At 35.1% G+C, this 23,071-nt stretch overlaps 1 protein-coding gene and 2 long non-coding RNA genes across 4 annotated transcripts in view; 2 read left to right on the top strand and 1 right to left on the bottom strand.

Moving 5' to 3' along the window:
• The window catches only part of LOC109544355 (cAMP-specific 3',5'-cyclic phosphodiesterase), a 796,409-nt gene that overhangs the window by 578,837 nt on the left and 194,501 nt on the right, over positions 1-23,071 (bottom strand). Inside the window, exon 1 of one of the 2 annotated variants that reach the window (XM_019914476.2) lies at positions 11,319-11,544. The exons of the other annotated variant lie outside the window; for it this stretch is intronic. Coding sequence (XP_019770035.1) covers positions 11,319-11,440 — 122 coding nt within the window. The 5' untranslated portion in view covers positions 11,441-11,544. Of the gene's footprint in view, positions 1-11,318; positions 11,545-23,071 lie in introns of those variants that run through there. 2 annotated transcript variants of the gene reach the window in all.
• On the top strand, positions 2,293-17,725 carry LOC109544360. The gene is made up of 3 exons (XR_002172566.2): positions 2,293-2,352; positions 17,396-17,498; positions 17,576-17,725. It is a non-coding gene; the product is annotated as an uncharacterized LOC109544360 (long non-coding RNA).
• LOC125504622 lies at positions 13,552-14,110 on the top strand. The gene is made up of 2 exons (XR_007281604.1): positions 13,552-13,876; positions 13,940-14,110. It is a non-coding gene; the product is annotated as an uncharacterized LOC125504622 (long non-coding RNA).

Raw genomic sequence — 23,071 nt, 5'->3', positions numbered from 1 at the left:
CCTTAAATTAAACATCACCAAATGGTGCACAGAACGACTATTTGACGTATTTTGTAAAAAGGCAAAAACTTAGCTAGTAATATCCTAATACCATTCGATAGGTAATTAAAAATTTCATTTACTGGTAAGTTAAAAAATATGGTTTTTAAATTAATCAAGTTAGAACCACTTAAAGTTCTTATTTGATTAGTTTAAATTTGTGGACACCCTGTATAACATGGTAACTTTATTATCATTTGGAATATAAAATATTATATTTTGTTGCACTTCACTATAAATTACGCTTACATAACTTAAATACTTCGAAAGTATTTGACACGTGAAAATTAGATTATATTTTGATTAAATTCGTATTATTTAAAAAACCGTAAGATTTAGGTATTATGAACCTTATTAAAACAGACACTTATTTTCTTCAGCGAATCCAAAAATGCAATAATATACAGGACATTCCATTTAGAAAACCGCAACTTTGATACCGTTAGAGCCTTTGGGACACCCTGTACATTACAAAAATATTTTTTAAATGTGCGCTCGGTAGGCGTCGGACAACTCGGAAAATAATACTTTTTAAAAATCAAACGGTTTAGCCGCGAACTTCCGTGCCGTATAGCGTGAATAACCCTGTATAATAAAAATATGTATAGCAAATAAGCAGATACTTACTTTTTCCGGCACTGCAGTCTCGCCATGTGGTGGACACTTGTACTGTTATCTATTGTTCTATTAAATTCTGTGTTTGAACAGAGTCTCGCATATTTGTGACTACCTACCAAGTGAATGATGCTACCTGCGTACGTTGATAGGTAAATCCAAACCAAAATTTTAATTCATTATGAAAACCAGCAAATTTTTCGTTTCACGTCTACGTGGACCCCCGTGTGGTCTCCTATGGACCCCTGGGGGTCCACCTGGACCACTTTGGGAACCTATGCTCTAGGTGATAGTTCTTAATTAGGTTTTGATAAATAATTCGTTCTTATTGCGAAATAAGAGCACTATTTATAAATCTGTAATAAAAGACGTGAGGTAATTCTGTCTTTTTTAAAGACAAAAGTTTTTGAGGGGAAATACCCAACAAGTAATTTGTAAAAAAATTAAAAATGTATTTGTCCGTTTTATAAAAGCAGTATTAGAAATTACAAACCATATAGCAAATTTTCAGTATAACGTTTTCAATAACAAAATCAACTGGTTTTGGCAAAACTTCCCGCATTGGCAAATTTTAGCTTGTAGGGTAAAACCATTACTGTCAAATAAACGACATGACATTCTACAACCGTCTGCGCTTCCAGATGTGTTCACGAACAAATGGCACCAAATGAACTCCCGAAAATGCCGGAACTAAATGGTCGACGACGGCAATTTTGCCTCAACTTAAACCCTTTGTCCAGCTCCGAGCCATATTAAAACTCGTGCTGGCAGGAAGAGTTTCATGTAATTTTTTGTTCAATATCCCAGTTTTTTTAGTTTAATTCATAACCACGGCGTGAAAAATGTACATTATAGCCCAGTGAAAAAATGATACTTGGTCATCTTTTTTAGCCACATGAAAAATGGACGTCCTACTTGAGTGAGGTTCTTATCTTTCCAGAAATTCATCATTGTGACATTTTTCCCCGTTCTTAAAGACAGAATTTCAATAGGGGATTTGAACATTATGCGCTAAATCTCGCGGCTTAAATTGAAGCCCAACATTGGCCTAGATATAGCGCGATCTAAGCTCACGTGCAACCACATTGCCTTTGCCAAATAGTCGATATATTTTATTGAAACGGAAATTTAGAAGAAAGTGGGCCAGACACCCTAGAGAACAGCAATAGTAATATGGATCGATAGCAGGAAGGGCCACCGGAGTAACCCTATCGTGCAGTTTATGCAACTACTGTTGGCATTCGTGTGGTTTAGTTGGAGCCCAACTGTAAACCTGTGTTTACTAATTAAAGAAATAAAGGGTTGCACATTAAAATATTAAAAAATATATGTGTATATTTCGGAGCAAGTTTATGTGTAAGTGATCATAACTATAAAACTTAGCACTTCTAAGTTATTCGGCAATAAAAATACGAAATATGAATATTTCTGCTAACCAAGTTGATGCTGGCTTAAAATGGCCAATTTCACACTTATGTACACACTATCTTTTCAAAAATTACGACTTTCAGTTGAGACCAAGTGGAAATTTTTAATTCTCGCTATCTATTTTTATATTTTTGCCAACGACGTCGATTGACGGCAGTTGGCTAATAATGAAAATCAAATATACTCTATCGGTAGTACATGTCCATTGCACCGATAGTTAAGAGGAAGCTCATCAATTGCTTAAGAACTAAACCTTCTTAAAAAACGAAAGTAAGTAATGACAGATAGTATTGACACACTGATGCTTAATGAAAACTTTCAGTCAGTTCTGTTTCCCAAATATTTCCAGTATAATACCTTCTGACCATTTTAATTTTTTTTTGACAATTTTAAGCTAAAATCGGTAGCCAATTTCTTCTTAAAAATTTAAATGCAGCATCAAACTACACGTGAATATTCAAAGCATTAACTAGTCGCATCCGCATTCTAAATATCTAACTAATGAAATGAAAAGAGTTCTGAACAGAGTGTGTTTAACAAACTTTGTTTTTATTGAGTAAGTCTGCTGAGTAGCATTTTTAATAGCAAAGCTGTGGTGAGCTGAAATAAATACAATATTTGACTTGTTCTGCCTTCCCTAAATATTATTTAAATTTAGTTAAATTCCTGTCTTTTGAAAGATATATTGCCCGTTAATTAAAGGTCGACTTTCGCCAATCAGCTGCTCAATTTGTGTTGCATAAACAACCACTATGAGTAAACACTGATTTAAGTTAATTGTCAAATTATCTTTTGAACAAAGTCAAATGGCTTCAATTTAGGTAAAAATTATGCAACATGGAAAAAATATAAATAAATATTTTCTCCCACATACTTTCTGAAAATACGCTATTTTGCAATAGGGACAATTAATAAGCTTTTAATTTCAGTAATTAAAATATAAAATTAAATTAGTATTCATAGCAGATGTGATGATGGAGCGCACCAGTATTTTATCCTGGTCGAATATTTCCCATCCATGGGTTACCTATAACCGCCATAATATTTTTTTTCAATATGAAGACGGAGAAAACCTTTATGACAAGAAATGGAAGACAGTTTTATGATCTCGTTAAAATCTGCCCTGCGAGGAAGTTAATGGTTATTATTTTTAGTGACCTTTGATACAAAATAACTTTCATTAAAACTATTAATTGTATAACGTTAATGTTTGCGACTTCGTTTAGGTCCGTTGAGTTCGCCGGATAACTAATGGCCTTCTGGAAAAGAAGAATGACTGTTTCTATCTGCTCCTTATTTTACACTGGTAATGGTGCTAATTTAATAGATCTTTTCTTTCTCCTTGCTGGACATTGCAATTACCAGTAAACTATAACAAATCCGCAAAACTATAGAAGATATCCTTGAAACCCGCTTCAAATAATATGAACGTTTATTTTAGCCACGTTTTCAACTTAAGACGGATTTTTTTCCAAACTCACTGTGCTGAAAATTTACGAATTCAGGCAACGATTACTAAACTTCTATTCCATATTTGCAGTTCGCCTTTTAAAAGCATGGAGCCAAGTTACGAAATATACGTTTGAAATATTTACAAATATAAAGTGGACCCGCTTGCACACTGGTTAAAGTTTGTTTTCGTAGCTGTTAGTGGCACGCTTTGCATTTTGAAAAATGTTCATTGTCATGCCAATATCGTACAAGCGATAAGTTATGGGAGTAAACTCCGATTTCCTTGAAAATAATTCATTATTTACATCTGTAAATTTTCAATTGTCCTGCATTTATTTATTAGCAACAGTTAATACTGAAATTCTAATGACTTGTAATGAATAACACAGATATTCCTACTGCTTTCAGTTAAAAACCATAATTTTGTATACATTTAAGAATATCTTCCATTTTGATAAAGTTTTATATGAATGTAGGTACCATATCACAAGCAATAAAACCTAAAATCCTTTAAAAACATCAGATTTGGCAGCGCAACTATAACGTTGAATTTTCATTGCAAAATTTATCTGTTGAGTATTAGACACTTGCAGTAAAAACGTACCAACTCTACAAATATTGAGGAATATTATTGGTTCAAAAATCGAGAACAAGTATTACAACTTAGTGGCTTCAATCTTAACGTAACACCGTGTAGAACAATAATTTTGCGATAGGAAATTTAGATTGGCGCAGTGATTATCGTTTGTCTGTGGTGCCTGATTAAGTTTTAATATTTAAGTTTTTTTCAGGACAAGATCAGACAATTGCAATAACACATGTATACATTTACTATTATAGTATAATAGCACATGTAACGAAAATATTCGACAAATCAAACTTGAAGGGCAGAAATCCCAATGCGGTCCATTGCCTTATGCGTATGTTTAGATAAACATTTTAAACTTCAATAGTATTATAGCTGCCCCGAATTTAAAGACGGTGACTGCAACTCAATTAAAATAATCTTTGATCCGACTTTTTCCTCTTTGTTTCAATAACCGTTTTTGCCGGAAACTTTTGAAAAACCATTTATTTTTTCTTAATTTTCTCTATTCAGAACAGAATATTTTGTGGCCACGCTGAGAGCATGATTTAAGAAAAAATCTTGCAAACTCAAGCTCTAGTGCTGTATATAATTAAATCCCAAAACTGTTGCCAAACGTATACATTGCAGGCCAACGGCACGTCGGCAACATTGTGGCTGTGGGCGTAAAAATGTACCCTTCGACAAAAAGTCGGTCGACGTAGCACCGTTAGAATCAAATTTCGCTCCCCTTCTATTCTCTCTAAAATAGTTGCTTACAAATCACATTCGTGTTTTGTACAATTGGTTTACAGCAGCTCGTCGAGCCCGATAGATTGACACCATTGTCAATGGTCTGTCAAACAAAAATGTCAAAATTGACAGTTGGCGTGATTTGACACACAGCATCCGTAAATGTGGTCCGTCAGATGACAACTCTAAATTATGAATGATCTGCGACTTTTCGTGTCGAAGAAAAACGATAAAAATCGTTTTTCTGAAACTCTGAAATGCCGGTGTCAAAGTAAACGTCATAGTTGGAAAGACATTGTTCTTTCAGTCAATTTTTATTACTAACTTTCAAATCGATTGATATTTCGGTTACGATGCTATAAATTAAAGAATGCCAAAATGTCGATTTTGCATCGAATGTTTTTCGAATTTTCATAAGACAAACGATAAGTTTGAGTGAGGTTATGGTCTTTACATGATTTGGCCACAACAAAGTACCTAACACAATAGTAATAAGTAAACGTACAAATTTTATAAACATTTTGTATAGAATGGCAAAGATACCAGCCCCAGAATAATATGTAATTTCAGCCCATTTTGCCACGGCAACTTCTGTCAAATTTGACACTGACAGATGGTGGAGAAGACAATTTCCTACATTTAATAAATGTAAACCACGGGGCTAAAACGTCAAATAAAAAATCGCCACCGTCGGCCTGACCTAGCTCACGATCCCAAATCAACAAAATAAGTGTATTTGGCACGAACCAAACTGGTCCTTCGATTATATATTTTTTATTAGAAATTTTTGTGTGTTCACTCCACCGACCATAAAGCCTGCAGTGCGCCTGTGGAAACAAATAAATTTAATCCACTAAAATTGCTCCACCTGATCGGGCACTTCGTCCCCAAAAACTGTCAATTAAAACATACATTTTTATTGGACTTTTTGGACTTGGATTTTTTTATTAATTTTATTTAAGAAAGTTTTTAATGCGTGGTCACAACTATAAAAGCCTCAAAATATTCCAGATTTTCGATTTCATCGCTGTGGTTAAAATAAAAGTGTTAAAAATATCTATGACAAAATTGATATTGGTCGACATGGTCAGTCATAAAAGTCATATTCCTTGGTATCACTGAGCTATAAGGTGTTTCAAGGTTCGAGAGCTCCTAAGAATGTCCTTTTTGCTGAAATATTGTATGCCTGACGAAACTTCATGAGTAAACGCATAATTCTCGAAAAACGTGATCGTTCGATCGATGTTGAAATGATGACATTTTCGCTTCGAGTTAATAGCAAATTCGAATTGTCTGGAAAAACTTAATTGGTCGAACAGAGCCCCTAGGACATTAGGGGATAAGACGTTTTTAACATTTTAGGTGCATCCATGTAGGTATTTAGAATATTACTCCGAATCCGCATATCATCGATCAGCAAGAGTTCTCCAAAAATACTTTGATCCTTTATGTAAGCCGAAAACTTACCGAATGAAGAAAATCTATCAGACCTTATAAACTTTTATTCCAAAAGTATTACGTATTCAACTGACAAATCCCTACTTTGGGTCCAAACTAAATAAAAAAGTTCGTATCGTATAAACCTTTCTTGAAATATATCGATAAGTAAATACATTTACTAGATGCGTTTCCATCCAAATATCCATCATCGTTTACAGATGAAGCGTTTGATGGATGTTTTCAACTAAAATCCGTTATGTATTGGCAACGTTATTTATATAAATTGCTTGTCAGAAAATATCACTTTAATGGCTTGGCATTGTACAGATTACTTGAGTTGGTATAAGTTCAATTTCGCTTTATAACAGCGATCATAATTCGTTTTTTGGTTAATAGATAACCAGAAATTACAAAATCATTTTCGCATTATTGCAAAATGTATGTGAAGAGCAGAGCTCCAACTGAACATGGGACAACGATTCGCATTTTTAAATGTACATTCCGGGTGATTAATGTTCGGAAAGTCCAAATGAATGGATTTCGGGCTGAATAAATTATCATACATTGTTTAAAATTTAATTTTGAATTTGCCACCAGCGTGAATGTTAGCATTGGTTTGCAATATGATTTTCGAGTGACCCCTAGTTAACTTTTCAACTATTGAAAATTGATTATACGCTGATATAGAGATTAATAGCATTATTAAACACAATATGCCATTACTGGGAACGTGCATGTAATAATTAGGTAAAACCTTATCATATGGTCATTTTCTGTCAACTGAATCAGGTTTAAATATTTAGGAAACGAACCATTCCTGATGAAAATTAGACTTTAAGTCTCTTAGATACGTAACCAAAACGTAAAAACTGCCTAAAATCACTAAAATAAAGAAGATGTGATTTTACAAATATTCTCTGGAATTTATCAGTGTCCTATCATATTTTTAGTAATTTGGTTTGGAATAAAAATTGCGTCCTAGATTTACATATATTTCTTTGAGTCAGCACTCAAGTGTCCAATACAATACTGAGTCAGCATCCAATACAGGATGTCAAACATAAGTCTCTAAATTTAGTGGTTTCGATGAAAATCGAACCAATTTTTGCCTGGCACAAATATTTCTTAAATCGCAAAATCCGATACAATGACGTGTAGGGTTTATCGAGAAGTATTTAGCCGAAATGTAGAAGAATTACGAACTCAATTATCTTTTAAAAAAATTTGATATAGATATGGAAATACCTGAACAGCAGTTTTCCATACTATTTAACTTGCTTTTATTCAGTTCAGTTGCTGTAAAAATATTTCGCACAATATTCGGTGTTATTAGATTATGAAATATTTGTATGCTTTGAGCATTTGTTAATCCATTTCTCCCAAACTTCAGCTACACACTCTTCCTCTAAAACCCGACCAAAAAGTTTATATTGAGTTTAAAAAAATAACTTTTTAAACGATTAAGCTGCAATTGCCAACAACTAGTTGAATTTCAACGCTGAATTTCTGACAAAGTGTGCACTCGCCAACAATGCAAACATCACTATCAGTTCAAACATCATACTTGTCTAATGCACCTACACTTAACGACACGTGGAGATGTATCAGAAACCCACAAAGTCGGAAAAAGGGAGCAAACATGGGCAAGGAACATCAAAATACGGATAATTCATAATAATATAGAAGAAAGGCGAAACAAGAACGAACGCACTCAGGTGTTGGAATTTTTCTGCACGACAAACATACACAGAACATCGAAGACATCGAATACATCAACGACTGAATATTAAAAATCGCACTTAAAATGAACAACACCACAACGCACTTGCTAAGCACGTATGCCCGAGACAAATCTAAGCTCACAGCAGAAACTGAAAGATTCTTTCAGCAACAATAAAACGCCATAGACGACATAAATACTAAACACGAAATTATCATACTCGGAGATCTTCCATACGTACCGTCCACGTAAAGACCAGCACAACTACGCTTTAAATATCAATCCAGGCCAGCGATCGATGATAGACTTCATACTCACAAATCGAGCGATAACACACTCACAAGTACTGGACGTCAGGCCCTTAACATCTGCTAACCTGGGGACTGATCATAATGTTGTCTTATGCAAGATACTACTAAAATGTCCATAACAAAAGAGGAAACCTACTAGAAAACTAAAAGAGGTGGATTTAAAACCAGATTGCGTAGTAGAAAAGAGCTCTTGAGAGAGATTGAGAAATGCATCAACAAAGTAGCAGAGGAAGCGATCGTAAAGCGAAAAATTAATATGAACGCGAAGAAACCGCACCAAACCATGGTTATGTCAAGAGGTAAAAGAACTCTTTGAATCAAAACGGAAATGCTATCTAACATTCAAAAGCGTGTCATCGGAAGCAACTCATGCAGAATATGTCCAGATAAGAAACAGAGTATCAAATCAAATCAATCTGTCGTTGATCAGTCAAATCAGAAAACGCAAGAATGCAATCAATAGAGAACATTGGCCTAAATTTACTGAGGTCATGGACTACTAAGGTATGGAAAATGTATGGTGGTGCCAATAGAAATGCTGAAGCAACGTTGAATATAAACGAATACAAAACAGATATAAGTCACTGAGAAAGAAATTGAAGCAAAACTCAAGAAATTAAAAAACACAAAATTACCCGGGATTAGGAGTAAAAACATGCTCACAAAACTATAGAGGAACAACCCTATTAAATACGACAATGAAACCATTCACGAGTATTCTGAAGAACAAACTGGAAACCCAAATTAAGAGTGCTGACGCACAACAGGACTTCACAAAGAGACGGTCAATAACAGATCCAGTATTCATAATAAAACAAATAAAAGAAAGGATATATAGGGCAGCTTGCCAGTGTATATTTGCTTCATTGGCCTCACAATGGCGTTAGACATTCTTCATATATCAATAGAAAATACGGCACCGGCGAACATAACAAATATAATCCGTAACCTAAATAACAATAACGTAACAAAGGTAAAGAGCAAGCGGCAAACGCAGGAGATGAATTTACTGAAAACATCCCAAGACAGGGAGGAATTAGACAGGGTGACAGCCTTCTTGTTGAAGTCCCTTCTAGGTTAATCTTCTTATGAGTAAAATTAGAAATAAAGTGACAGATCTTAACGTCGGATACAGACTGGGCAACAAACGAATTGGTATGGTGTGTTACGCCGATGATGCAGCAATTATTGCCGGATCAGAAAACCTACAGAGACAACTGCTCCAGTTCTTCCAAGCAGGCCGCTAACTCAATATGATCATTTTTATCAACAATACCAAATGTATGACCATAGCGAAAGATCCGCTCAGATGTCAGCTAGTGGTGAAGGAGAATCCCATAGAACAAGTGATGCAATTCAGATATCTGGGCCTAGACGTACCAAGCACCCACGACCGAGTCAAAGGCCTGAGGAGCCAGATTAACAAAGCATCCCCACTATTATGATGCCTACGAGATATAGTCTGGTCAAACTGGTACATGCGCGAAGATAGCAAAATGAGAATCTACAAGACTTGTATCAGACCGATCCTGACGTACGGAACAGAAGTCCGTGAAGACACCAACAATACGAAACGCATGCTAAGGGTGGCCGAAATAAAAACACTGAGAACAATAGTGGGAAAACAAGAAGAGACAGAGTAAGGAACACAGATATCAGACAACAATGTGAAATACAAGATATTGTGAGTTGGGGAACAAAACGTAGGAGGCAGTGGTACAACCATGTAAGACGAATGGACTAGAAAAGACTTCCGAAAGTAGTCCTAGAACACAACACGGATGAGGCCAGCTGAAAGATGGAGATATAGTTGGCAATCTGCCTGTCAGGAAAAGATGCAGCGGCAGCTTCAGAATTAACAGATCAACAAGAAGTATGATGATGATGAAGAAGAATATTGTTGTACGTTTAACAATTTTTCGTTCGAAATAAAAATCTTACAACAACAAAATTTTTCAGCAAGTTGCGTTATTTCTTGCAAGCTTTCTACATCTGTGTATGGTTTTGCCACTGATTTTGGGCTAATATTTTAAAAACCTACGTTTTTCAGGGGTCTCTAGGTGTAACCAAATTTGTGGCCTATGGCCCATCGATGGGTAGTCTACTAGAAAAAAAATGTTCATTTCCTAATTGAAACTGAATCTTCAACTATTACTACATTAGGAACACAAATGACAGTTTTCTTTTACTCTGCGAATGAGGGTCATTTCAGCAACTAAGCAAAGCCTATTAAATCCAACTTACACGATTTCGAGCTGTGGACCAAAAACCTTAAGTCAATTCAAATTTCGACTAATAATTTTCTAGCATATCTGAAGCTTTGCTTATTTCATTTAAATCAGTTTTCTTTGCCATATTGTACTTAGCATAAGCAAGCATTTTGCTTGATCGAAATGTATTTATTTCGTTTCACTTAAACATTGTTTCAATTTATTCGATTGTGCTGAATTATGAAATTTATGTTAAAAATATTCAAGGCTCTATTCGAAGAGGAAAATTCGCCAATACACTAAGGATACTCTTAATGCAAATCTCTTTCATATGAAATTAGTTGAATTCAAAAAAGAACGCCCGCAGGTATCTTCTGCAAAATTAGGCACTAACATTTTAATGAAAGTTCTATCACTTGGATAGCTGGATTTTGCTTAGTCATCAATTGGATGTATTCCATTTCTGCCCGGTGTTGAACTAAATCCAATATGTATGCTGTCTGAGAGAGATTGAACAAAGCAAAGCACTTTGTACTATTTACTTTAAAATTCTGAAAAAATTAACTTTACGGATTTATTTTTACCAGTTTCCCATCAGTTATTCTTTCCCAGGAAGGACAGCTTCCTCTTACTGCATCTGGTTAAATTTTCAAAAAGAAATTCTAACGGTTGGACGTGAATATGCAAATTATAGAAAACTATATGCAAAACCCATTTTCTGGTTCATTATCAGGCCTGAATGGCAATTGAAGAAAAGTAAATTACATTGATCGATTTTCGCTTACCTACAAATCCAGCTGTGTCGCCTCCGAGGTTGAGGACATGGAGGAACCAAGAGGTGACTTCCTCCTTCTGGAGGCCCAAGGCGAACCTCGGGGATTTTGAACTCTCCTCCGCCTCCGCTCATTGCGGCGAAGGCGGCCACTTGCAGGAATATTCGAGTTGAGTGCGCTCAGAAGTTTGTGCAGTCATTGAGCTAAATGGTCTCACTTTCACTGTGCAACTACTTGATTTTTATTGAAGGCCTAAAAGACAAAAAGGCTGGTTTTCGTCTGGCTGATGGTGATGTGGCTCCAGGGTTTAAATATCTCTGATAAATAACGTGAATTTTATTTCTCCATGTATTTACTAAGTCGATATCTTCAAAGATGGTATATGGCCGATGTAAATTGCATTTTACAAGCATATGTGCCTGATACTTAACTTCCATAGTTAAATTGTTTGTCAAATTTATCTACTACATGAAAACGCCATTAACCTTGCCCCAGACAAAAAATATTGGCAGAGCGATTTGATTGCGAACACTTGCAAAAGCAAAAAGATTACATGAAACAGGCTTTCTGCATCTTCGCTACTAAATTCCTTTTTGGAGCTTTTACTCACAAAAAGTTCGCAATAACGACGTCTTAACACCAAAACCTTTTCTCGTAGTGACGTTGTTGCATAGTGGTATATTGTCACATTGTATCCCAGAAATTTTTAACGGATATATGTATTATTCTGCAAGTGTATTCGGCGTAGAATAGATCGTCGGAAATAGTTATGACTGGCGCTATGGTCAATTATTGCTCAGATTTAACGGGTTTATTTTTCATCGTATTTAATAATAAATTCTAGCCGGTCGGAGGCTGGTAATAAAATGTTTAGTGTCAGTGCACAAGTTGATGCTTCAAGTTAAAACTTGGTTTTGTCAATTTCAAAACTATTTATATTTTTAAAGCGCTTTTAATGTTTGACTATGTGGTCTCATGTTGAGTTATTCACATAGAAGATTATAATTTGTTTGCGCACTACAGTGAGGAATTAAACAAAAATTGACATACTTGAAATTGGTTCGATAATTTACTTCTATTGCTTGCGGCATTGGCTAACATCATGATCCTACGCTTTCAGAATCAGAGAACACTTTATTCATCATCTGGTAGGGCCAGAATTTATAATACAATTTTAGATGTCACAATTTTTTAAACTCAGGCTAGCCAGAAAGGCTGAGGTGGGACTAATTAAACTATTACTTTGCACAAAAATCTGTAAGGACATACCCAGTTCGTTTACTTGAATATAACGTCTGTGTTTAGCAATTTATGGTCGTGGGATCATATGATAAATAAGTGACGGGCAAACGATGCAGACTAGAGACATCAGTAAAATAGCCAAACGGAGAACCCAGTTGGAAAACAAAAGGTGATTTTGTCAGGGTTTAAGGGCCGTATGAAGAGTAATGTACTTGATGCCATTCATAGTAGGTATGTCCGGTTTAACGAGAGTATCAGTAGCTATTTGTTGGCACCTTACTTCAAAAAGTATTTAAAAATTAAAGTTTAATGTCACATGGATTACTCAAACTCAGCATCATCCCTTTTGATTATAGATTAGGCCTAATTGGCCACTACAAAATAGATATAATAGATTTCTACAATTTGTTCTTGAAAATCATCGTGGCAGCGATGCATCTATAAAGATGAAGAGAGCCGATAGACGTTTTATGTTGAAGTTACATTTGTAGTTAATTTTAAAAGTTTGCCCTTCCAAGTCTCACTTGGCAGACGGTAGCGAACCAGCGTGTCGCTTACTAGAACCGACCTAATCTAATTATGCTGATACAGTGGAAAAGAGGCCAAGGAGAGGTCATTACAGAGAAATGAAACAAATCGAGAGACTGGAAAGAAATTGCCTTATCTGTGATGGGATGCTCTCCTAAACTCGTGAGGAACGACTGAGATCATTTTTAATCTAATACACCCAAACAAGCACTAATTTCTAGGATTTCTATCAACTTAAACTTCTAAAAGCACTCTATGGCAATGGTTGATCGAGGAAGTCTGTAATCATGCTTGCAGTTCTATTAATGCGAAAGTATCCATATCGCGAAAAAAGGTCGGTTCTAAAAAGGACGAGGTTTTGAATTGGCTGTAGTTTTAAAAAGTATGAAAACACATGTAGAAAATGAATGTGAAAATTGTGAGAACCAAAGTTTGATTGAAACAACATTGAAATCTTGCAACTAATGATAGTTGGCAAACTTAGGCCGGTAGGTTTAGTCGATCTCTTACGATGCGCCGGTCTCCCGCCGCTCGCTGACGGCAATTCTGGTTGTCCAGATCGGTTAGGCATCTGACGCACGTTCATTTTAGTGTTGTTGGGCGATGCGGCGAGAATTTGTGGGAGATGAGTGTAGGAATCTCCGAACGATCGCCAAAGCTATTGTGAGCGAAAGTTATCATCTTCTCGTGCGTTTTAAACTATTTTTGTTTTAAATATACATAGAGCACGATCTATATTTTTTCTACAGTGTTAATCGAGATAACTTGGACTTGGACTTAGATTTGAACATACCACAAAGGTATGTAAAGGAAATATCAACAAGCGTGATATGCAATACAAATAATAATAGTATTATTTTCAGGTATATTCGAGATATAAAAAATATCTTAGAGGAACTTACTGAAGCCGATTTTAGAAAACGATTTTGTTTCTCAAAGGAAATTGTGCTAAATGTTATCATTAATCAATCACCAGGAACAAATTACAAATCTAGGCCTTCCTGTTCTTTTGATAATATATATTTTTAATGAATTTTATTGTCCGTCTCTGCTTGGTGAAAAAAATTGAAGCTTGTATGTATGTTGTGTTGTTGAAATAATAATAATATTAAACAAAGTTATTATTGCATTAAATTTTTTCCACGTTTAGAAAAGACGCTTCGGAATCAAGTGGTTGATTTTCTCAACGTTAATGACGGCTTTCACGGCTAATACGTCTTTTCTTAGAAAATTATTATTTTGCGATTTATGTACACAATATCTCATCCTTCGAGGCAACTAACCGCAGGAGAAAGCGCTTATCTTTTCTGCATTTGGCGGCGTTCAAGCGCCGACTTTTAAACGACTTCACGAGCTAGCCAAACAGTAAGCAGTGCCGAAATTTCATCGGTAAATTAATAAGATCACCGTAAAAGAGGACGGCGGGTGCCACCAGAAAAACCCTATTGCAAATGCTCCTTCAATGGGAAAATCGCCGGCGATTCCATCTAACGAAGCTTTGCATCAAAAACCCGTCGCTGTAGCGTCGACGGCGGCACGCTCGGCTACCAGCTAAAGCAATCTTCGGCAAAGTGCCGAAGATCGACTAAACGTGCCGGGCTTAGAGTTCCGTCAGTAAAACGCTCTGTCATATTTACCAGTTACCTTTGCAGATTTACGAATTAAACAGAAGGTATTTACGTAACGTTAGTGAGCGCAATGTAGATTTCACGAGTGAATTGAAGACTTTAGTTTGTTTCTATTTAAAATAAAGTCGCGTTAAGCGCCGACAAAACATCCCGAGGTATCAAACAGTCCGTCAATGCAGATATATAAATGGGCATATACTGTGTACTCCGAAAATTTAAAAAGTTTTACGGGAAACAAAAAAACTGTAAAATGGTCATTTTCCAGCACTGGCTAATAGGCAAAGAACCGCTAAAATGCTTCTTCTTTGCTTCCGCTACAAATAGTATTTATGCCATCGTGTTCAAAAAATTTAGATAAGTTTTTTGCTCGTCTTTACATTTTCTATGTACAATATGTGTTAATACAAATTAATTTGTAATAAAGAAACACCTTTCTGTAATCAATTCCATTAGTATTCTATTACAATATAGTCGGTATTGGAAATATTTTGTCAGTCTTAGATACTGTACAAACTACCGCCAATGCATATTCATCTATTCAGAAAATCCCAAGAACCTGTTATTAAGCAACTCATATTTTCCAAGAATAAACTTAACACTAATACTGTGGGTCAAAATTAATGTAAATAATATGGTTGACTGTGAAATTAATGAGTACTTTTAGCTGTTTAATTTAATATTACGTTTCTAAAACTCAGTTGATAAAAGACCAGTTTTCTGTACATATAAACTGAATATTTATGTACATATAAACTGAATATTTATGTAGATATAAACTAAAGTCTACAAAGAGGAACATAATTGTAAACACCACCTTTTATTATTTATGTAAAAAGTCAAATTAATTTAAAAATCACTATGGTTCAGTGGCATCCAATTATCAAATCATTTTAGTCGAACGTGTGAATGAGAGTAAATAATGTCAGTTCAATATCTTGTTTGGACGAATATTCCACCAACATATTCTTATTGATGATGAACTAATGTACACTTAACTCACAATGCTGGCAAGCGAACAAGTTGTCAGTTTAGTAATAACATTGTTGACAAAGAAGTGAAACCCACGATTTAACGTGGTTTATTCCCATTTTGGCTACTGGTTATAGCGCTACTATTGGCTCCCAAGAAATTTCTTGACTCAAAAGATTATGGAAACGTTTGTAACTAAAACGAGCAGGTACAACTGCTTTAATAGAGGATACTTTAAAGGCAATGTTTAGTACGGACGTATGAGCTGTGTTCAAAAATACCCGAAAAATCACAGCGTCCGGGTCAGTTAAATACTTAAATTAACAGTATTTTTCAACTCAAGTTTTAGTCAAGATCAAATTTGTTTACCAAAAGATTTTTTCCAAAACCTTTCCCGAGATTCTCCAAACTTTTAAATACATTTGGATGACAGGGTATCCCGTAAGCGCATGATAAAAAAGGTACTGAAACATTGTTTGGCTCAAATGAAGACCATATGACCTGAAGTTTATTAGATCTTGAAAAATGTCTATTTTTTTAAATATCGGGAGAATGGTACTATGGAGTTTAATAAAACTGGCTGTGAATTTGAACATATGTAAATCTCAGATTTTGATGAACCAAGCGAGTTTATCCGCTTTAGGAAAGTGAGGAATTAATTTGTGTTTAGGTGCAAAAACTACCACAAATTTTTATTTGGACTCTGGAATCAACTGATTTTTCTTGAGTTGATGCACCAATCATTTTTTTCGCACAAACCCCACGTTGATAAACATTCAGAGCTTAAATATCGCAAGTAACAGAACTTTTGTTTGAACGCCAGAATATATTCTCAAGAACTGACAATTTAACTCCGTTGTGCAAAAACTCAAATTTGTCACGTAAGCCTTGTAAAGTAAGTCATCCTCTTCCGGAGCTTATCTTGGGAGAACAAGAAACGCTTTAATTTAGTGGCCGATATAATTTAATCTATGTTATTTGCTGCGGAAATAACTTATAGCACTGGCTTAGAGGAGCCCTATGTAAGGCATAAATTGGGACTTAATATATTCGAAAAATAAAGTAAATTAATTCTTGAAACAATTTGTCCTAGTTTTTAAGGTACAGGATTCAGGATGTCCCGGAATATGTGGGTTTGCTTCCGAATTTGTTCAGCGGATCTTGAAAGACATAACAAGTTTCTGTAAAAAAAATTCCACAGGGCCTCCCTACGGAGATACAGGCCTCTAAAAGAACCACCTGAGAATCGCTTTTTTCAAAACAATTTTTAGAATACTGTTAAACTTTTAAAAATGACCCATGAAACCATTTTTAGCATTTTGGTTTGCCAGGGATGGACTAGGTGGAACGCAATTATAGTTATTTTTTACCCTTTACAATGAAGACACTAAAATAACTTATTGAGGTAGCTTTAATCTTAAACAAAAAAGACACTCTTGATTCATATCGATAAACAGAACGGTTTACGGTGAAAACATTTTCGATTAAATACGGATTTTAATGCATGCATTGGTGGGCAATGTTTTTTGTCATTTATTAGTTGGTTTTTGAACGTGCGAAAGTAAGATAAAAGTGATTTATCACTGTCTGACAGTTAAAGATAGAGTTTGGTAGTTTTTGCAACTTATTAAAGTTGATCTTATTCTTAAATTCAACTTTTTTCGGTAATGGAATTTATATTTTCGAAATATGCTGACATGTACTTAATGTATGGACTTGCAGCATGTGATGCCGTAGACGCCAAAAGGCTTTATCAGGAACGGTAGATCCGACCGAACAGATAGAAAAACTTTTGAAAAAGTGGATCGTCGTTTGAAAGGGACAGGTAATCAAAACATTTCTGTACTTGCATTATTGTACTTTTTGAGTAGGTGAAATAATACCTTCCGTAAATAATTTTAGGAACGTTTGCCAAAGCCAAACACAATTGTGGAAGCCAAAAGAGAATCGCAATGCGGTTGCTAAAGAAGATATTTTAAATGCGGTAGAAGCAGATGTTTCAATACGTGTCAAGAAATTAATTGCCCTGTTTCGTTGTCCAAAAATATACAGTTTTTAGGATCGTTAAGGAACAGCAATTGTGTCATTATCACCTACAAAAGGTGCATGCACTATTTCCTGGAAACCTTCCACGAAGGATGAAATTTTCAAACCGGCTTTTACTTATGCACAGAAAAAATACAAACTTTGTCGGTTCAGTTATGTTCACGAACGACGCTGGATTTTCTAAGCATGGAGCAATAAAGTCCCATAACTTGCATTTATGGGCAGAAGAAAATGCGCATGCTTGTATTGTGACTCACAATCAACACCATTTTCAACCTATTCATCTATGGGCTGGAATCATCAGACATGTCATAGGACCATACGTATTGCCTAACAGGTTGACCGGGGCCCTTTATTTGGAATTACTCCAAAACAACTTGGCGATGTGGTTCATGCATGATGGAGCTCCTTCCCATTTCAGCCAGGCTGCTCGAGAACACTTAAACGCGCAATTCGGACAATAGGAAGAAGAGGACCCGTGGTTGGAACTCTTGATCGCCAGATTTCTACCCATTAGATTTTTTTGAGGATATTTAAAAACTTTAGTGTATGCCAATGCTCTCGACACTAGGGAAAACTTATTAGAAAGCATTAATTTTCATTGCGGCCAAATAAGAATCAATGTTCAAGCATTATGGAGAATGCAACAATCTACAATTCGTTGAGCTAGGGAGTGCATAAGATTGGAAGGAGTTCGTGTGCCTACATACCAAATTGTTCAGTAAATCAGTATTCAATAAAAAAATCCTCGAACGCCGTACTTTTTGAACCAAAAGCATATTTTTTTTTTTAGTTTAAGGTTAAAGGTACCTTGATACATTATTTTCGTGCCTTCATTGTAAAGGGTAAAAAACTATTATTGTGCTCCACCTAGTCCATCCCTGGCAAACCGAAATGCTAATAATGGTTTCATGGGTCCGTTTAAGAGCATTGATATACTGTTCATTGTATAAAAAATAATTCTAAGTATTCTAAAAGTTATTAAAAAAAAATCGATTTTCATGGGGATCCTTTAAAGAGGAGGAGGAGAGGAGAGGAGCGCAGAGAATTTTTTTTAAAGAATTTTCGTATTTTTAACCCACTGAGTTTACATAATATGCGTATATATTGGGTTTAAAATATGAGCTCGTTTCGTAGTTATAATATGTATATGAAAGTTCCTCTAAGATACTGTTAGCAATTATGTTGCTTCGAATAATTCCCGACACCATGTACAATTCTAACTGAAAACTCTCCATCACTATTCACACTTTTACATTTTAGATTTATGTTTATTTAAATGGTGGTAATTAACTCGTCTATTTCACTTATAGTTCAATTGCATGAAAAAATTTACGAAATATACCTATCGTCAGTAAATCTATTTAGTAGTTTAATATTTATTAATATTTACCCTAAAGACACCGTTAAAGTAGGTAGGGCACATTATCGAAAAAATTGTACCTAGTTAGCGGAAGGTTAAAAAGCGGAATATGCAATAGAACAAACGCATTTTTTTAAACTAATTAATAAAATGGCTGACATCATCACATTAAGCAATTAAGCATGAATGGTAATTAAGTATTTTGAAAACAACAACGTTTAAAGCGTGAGCTTGTTTTGATAAATAGCTGACCTTGGGCTGTTTAAATATGAACTCCAAAAAACTAAAATTTAATAACAGACTCGTCAAGATGCATTTCGAATAATATCATTAGTTTATTTGGTTCACATACGGCAAAAACTGTTATGGTTTACCGCGGTCGAAATGCTGACAAACTAATTTAAAGTGTAATAAATGTAAGATCGTTTTGCATATTCGGATGGCTGTTTGTTTAAAAGTTGCTTAAGTGGACTGGAAACTTGATCATTAAATAATGCGTCAGGGTATTTGTTGTTTAATTGGTCATCGACCTTAAAACAAACTTATGCAAATCTGCGATGCACCTTTATTTACCCAACTTTTTGCGTACTCAGTACCTACGTTTTATTTTGCAGTTTTGAATTGAGTTAAACATAGGAATTGCACTAAGTATGACAATATAACAAAGGAAGTTGACAAGGAATAAAAATTTCTTGTAATAGAAAGATCAATTGAAATTATAAAAAGTCAGTACTGTTTCGAGCCGCCAATAGTGATTAATGAGAATAAATAATTTGAGAGTGGGTACAAAATTCTTATTGTTTTAATGCTCTGACTTTTAAGGATTCATGTAGGAACTTCCATCCCTTAAACATATGGTTCTTTATTTCTGTTATATTCAATTAAACTAGTTAGGCGACAATCGGAAAATATCCTTCTACAACAAAACCCATATGCACTCCGATTCATTCTTTCAATAAAGCGAGCACTGAAAAGCGTGTATGGCCACCAGACACATCATTTTCGCCAATAACGAAAAACTTATTACGTTTCAGTTGCTCGATTTTCACATTCTGTTCGCCGCTTTTGTGGCAATTTTATTGGGGCATAAATCAGATATGCTGGAAATGTTGTTTTTTTCTGGAAATACGTGGTTGGTTTATGTGCTTTCTTGCCGCAGAAATATAGAACTACTAATCTTTTTCGGGCTTTGGTTGTGGTATTGAAATAGTGACTCAATCAAAATACGATTTGTGTGAACGCTTCTGAAAACAGTTTCAACGTCAAGTAAATTCGGAAGAAGATTGTATCAACATACATGCAGCAAGCATTGTACACAAAAATACAATCTGCGGTATCATTGCGATCAGATGCACGGTGATTGCTTGGGTTTTTTTTAACTACATACAGGGTGTTTGGTAACTCGACAAAGTGATTGCAGTTGTTCTGGGGATAATTCTGATCAAATAGTTAATTTCAGTTGTAGCTCGATTCGGAATTAAAAGCAACAAACACATAATTAAAATTACGGAAGTTGTTCAAAGTGAGGAACGCCGTTTCATATAGATGCAACCATCGTTGCACCATGGAATGCGATTAATGAAATTCAGTGACGGAATTTCAATAGGCTGCAGACGCAAATACTTTTTAGCGGCAATTATACGATTTATTAAATAATCTCCAGTTTCTGGCGTTCCAATGGGGCCCCCGCCGGTTTTTAGGCGATTCCACATAAAAGTATGTACTTGAAATGTGACAAGTCGGGTGCTCTAGGTGTCCAATGTAGGACCACTGCACACTACCCACGAGCCAGAAAATTTAAAAATGCTTTCAGTTGTCCGCCATAATGTAGAGATGCTCTGAGATTTTCCAACGGGATTTCCAAGAGGAAACTCGGAAACTTTTCCTTCAAAAGTGCTAATAATTTCTAACCCTAACGCTTGCGAGCTTCTGAGAAATAAATGGTCTTTTTAGATGTTAATCGCAGTTGATTGAGGTATTCTACGATTTATTGTAGGAGACTGTGTTCACTTTCAGTGAACACCGTTTCGGAGTGAGTTCATTTACAAAATCTTAAAAATGGGAAAGTTACACATTAAATTTAAAAAGGTTTGTTCCGGTAAACTCTGCACAGTACGAATTTAAATATAACTAGTGATTTGCCATGGAGATGCAATCACTATAATGAATCTACTTAGGCATAACGTTCACGCATAATTTGAGCCTGGAAGACCCCAATAAAGGTCGAAATGTGTGCAAATAATTTGATAATGACGTTTTCATCTTACTCACCTGTTACTTTAAACTTAATTAATTACAAAACAAGCCAACAAAATGTTGAAATCAAATTTTGAACTGCTGCCTGCACATGAATTTCCTACCTTTAGTATGATTTTACCTATTTAGAGCACAAAATAGTGCTTATTTATTTTCCCGGAATTTATTTGCGAACATACGTTCTAGATCACTTCGTGAGTTTCACGTCAGAAAATTGAGATAAAAGAAACTTTAAATTGACAAATTAGTATGCAAATAAATGGATATGTTGTTTACTAACGGGCAGGGTCACCAAAGCCCAGCACCAGCGTCTAGGGTGTAAGGAAAAGATATTATTTTGCGAACTCATCCGACACCGGGAAGGTAAATTAATGTTGTTCAACGATCTGGAAATGCTGATTATTTGTGGGAATATAGTCAATGACGAGGAGGAAGTCGCAGAAAATCTGGAAGTGTGCAAAGAGGGCAACAAATTTTAAATGTCGTTGAAGTATTCGAGTCTTTGCAAATGCGCTCGGATTAAGTCAAAAAAAGTAAGAACAAAATGGCTTGAAAGCCAGTTGTTTAATTTTCATCTTCCACACATCAAGGCACTGCGCCCTGCAGTTTGCTCGTAGAATTGAATTTTATGAACAGTTTTGCACGAACATAATAAGCATGTTTGAAAAACATTCTTGTTAGTGAAGCAGCAACTTTCTCCCGAAGTGCGTGGGAGTTAATAATCTCCATGCAATACATAAAAAGCAATTTTAATCTTCATATTTTTTTCACATTTGAAGCATTATTTATTGCAGTCCATTTTCCAAAGGAGGTGCTGGATTTTCTGAGAAAATATTTTCAGCGTAGTTGCATAAGCCAAAATGGTCGTTGGCTTTGCCACCAAAGTCGCTAGACCTAAATCCTTGCGATTTTTCGTCAAATTTTAAACAATTTTTAAAGTCAGCAACGTCATACCAGGAGCGAAATAAACGGAGCAGCCTTTACCAAAATTCATAGAAAATCATATTTCTTTATTCCGGGCCATTGCGGATCAACTAAAAATTAATGCTGATAACTTTACACTCATTATTTTTATCATGGAGTAAGTGGCCATGCAAAAAATTGAGTTGATTTTTTCCCTCTTGAGATTTAGCAAAATTATATTTTAGAAAAAACGTATTAAAGCAGATTAAATATAAAGGTCTCCAAATCATCAAACATTAGTTGTCAGTCCCATATTGTAAAAATTGCATGTACTATGGACCACGTTATTCACCTAGGGCAAAATTACTAAAAGGAACACATCACCATTAGGCACAAAGATGCATGTCTTTAACTGACAAAGATGAATATCCAAGCCATTTTCACCATCGAAAATCGCTCGAAACCAAAGCTGTAATTTTTACAGTTATATTTTATATGTATGCATGCTAAACTCACAATATGAAAAAAAATCAAAATCATAATTGCAAATTTGCACAGAGCGAATTTTACAGATTGTATTATCCTACTATTGTTAGACAATGTATTAATATACTCTTTTTTAAGGTTCATTTAAGTGTTTTTGATAACGATAGCAGAAAATAGTTATCGAAACGTAAAAGTATTTTTTTTAATTTATTTCTTTACTAATTGGAATTTTCTCTTACAGCTTGAGCCTAAGTGTGTCGCTGGATACCCTCTAGGTGATAGTTCGTGATTACTTTTTGATAAATAATTCGTTCTTATTGCGAAATAAGAGCACTCTTTATCAA

The sequence above is a fragment of the Dendroctonus ponderosae genome, unplaced genomic scaffold (assembly GCF_020466585.1).
Source record: "Dendroctonus ponderosae isolate FM_Combo_2020 unplaced genomic scaffold, Dpon_F_20191213v2 Dpon_F_20191213_5, whole genome shotgun sequence".
In the NCBI taxonomy this organism is placed as follows: domain Eukaryota; kingdom Metazoa; phylum Arthropoda; class Insecta; order Coleoptera; family Curculionidae; genus Dendroctonus; species Dendroctonus ponderosae.
Note: the sequence above shows the minus strand (reverse complement) of the source record. Positions and strands in the feature narration are given on the sequence as shown.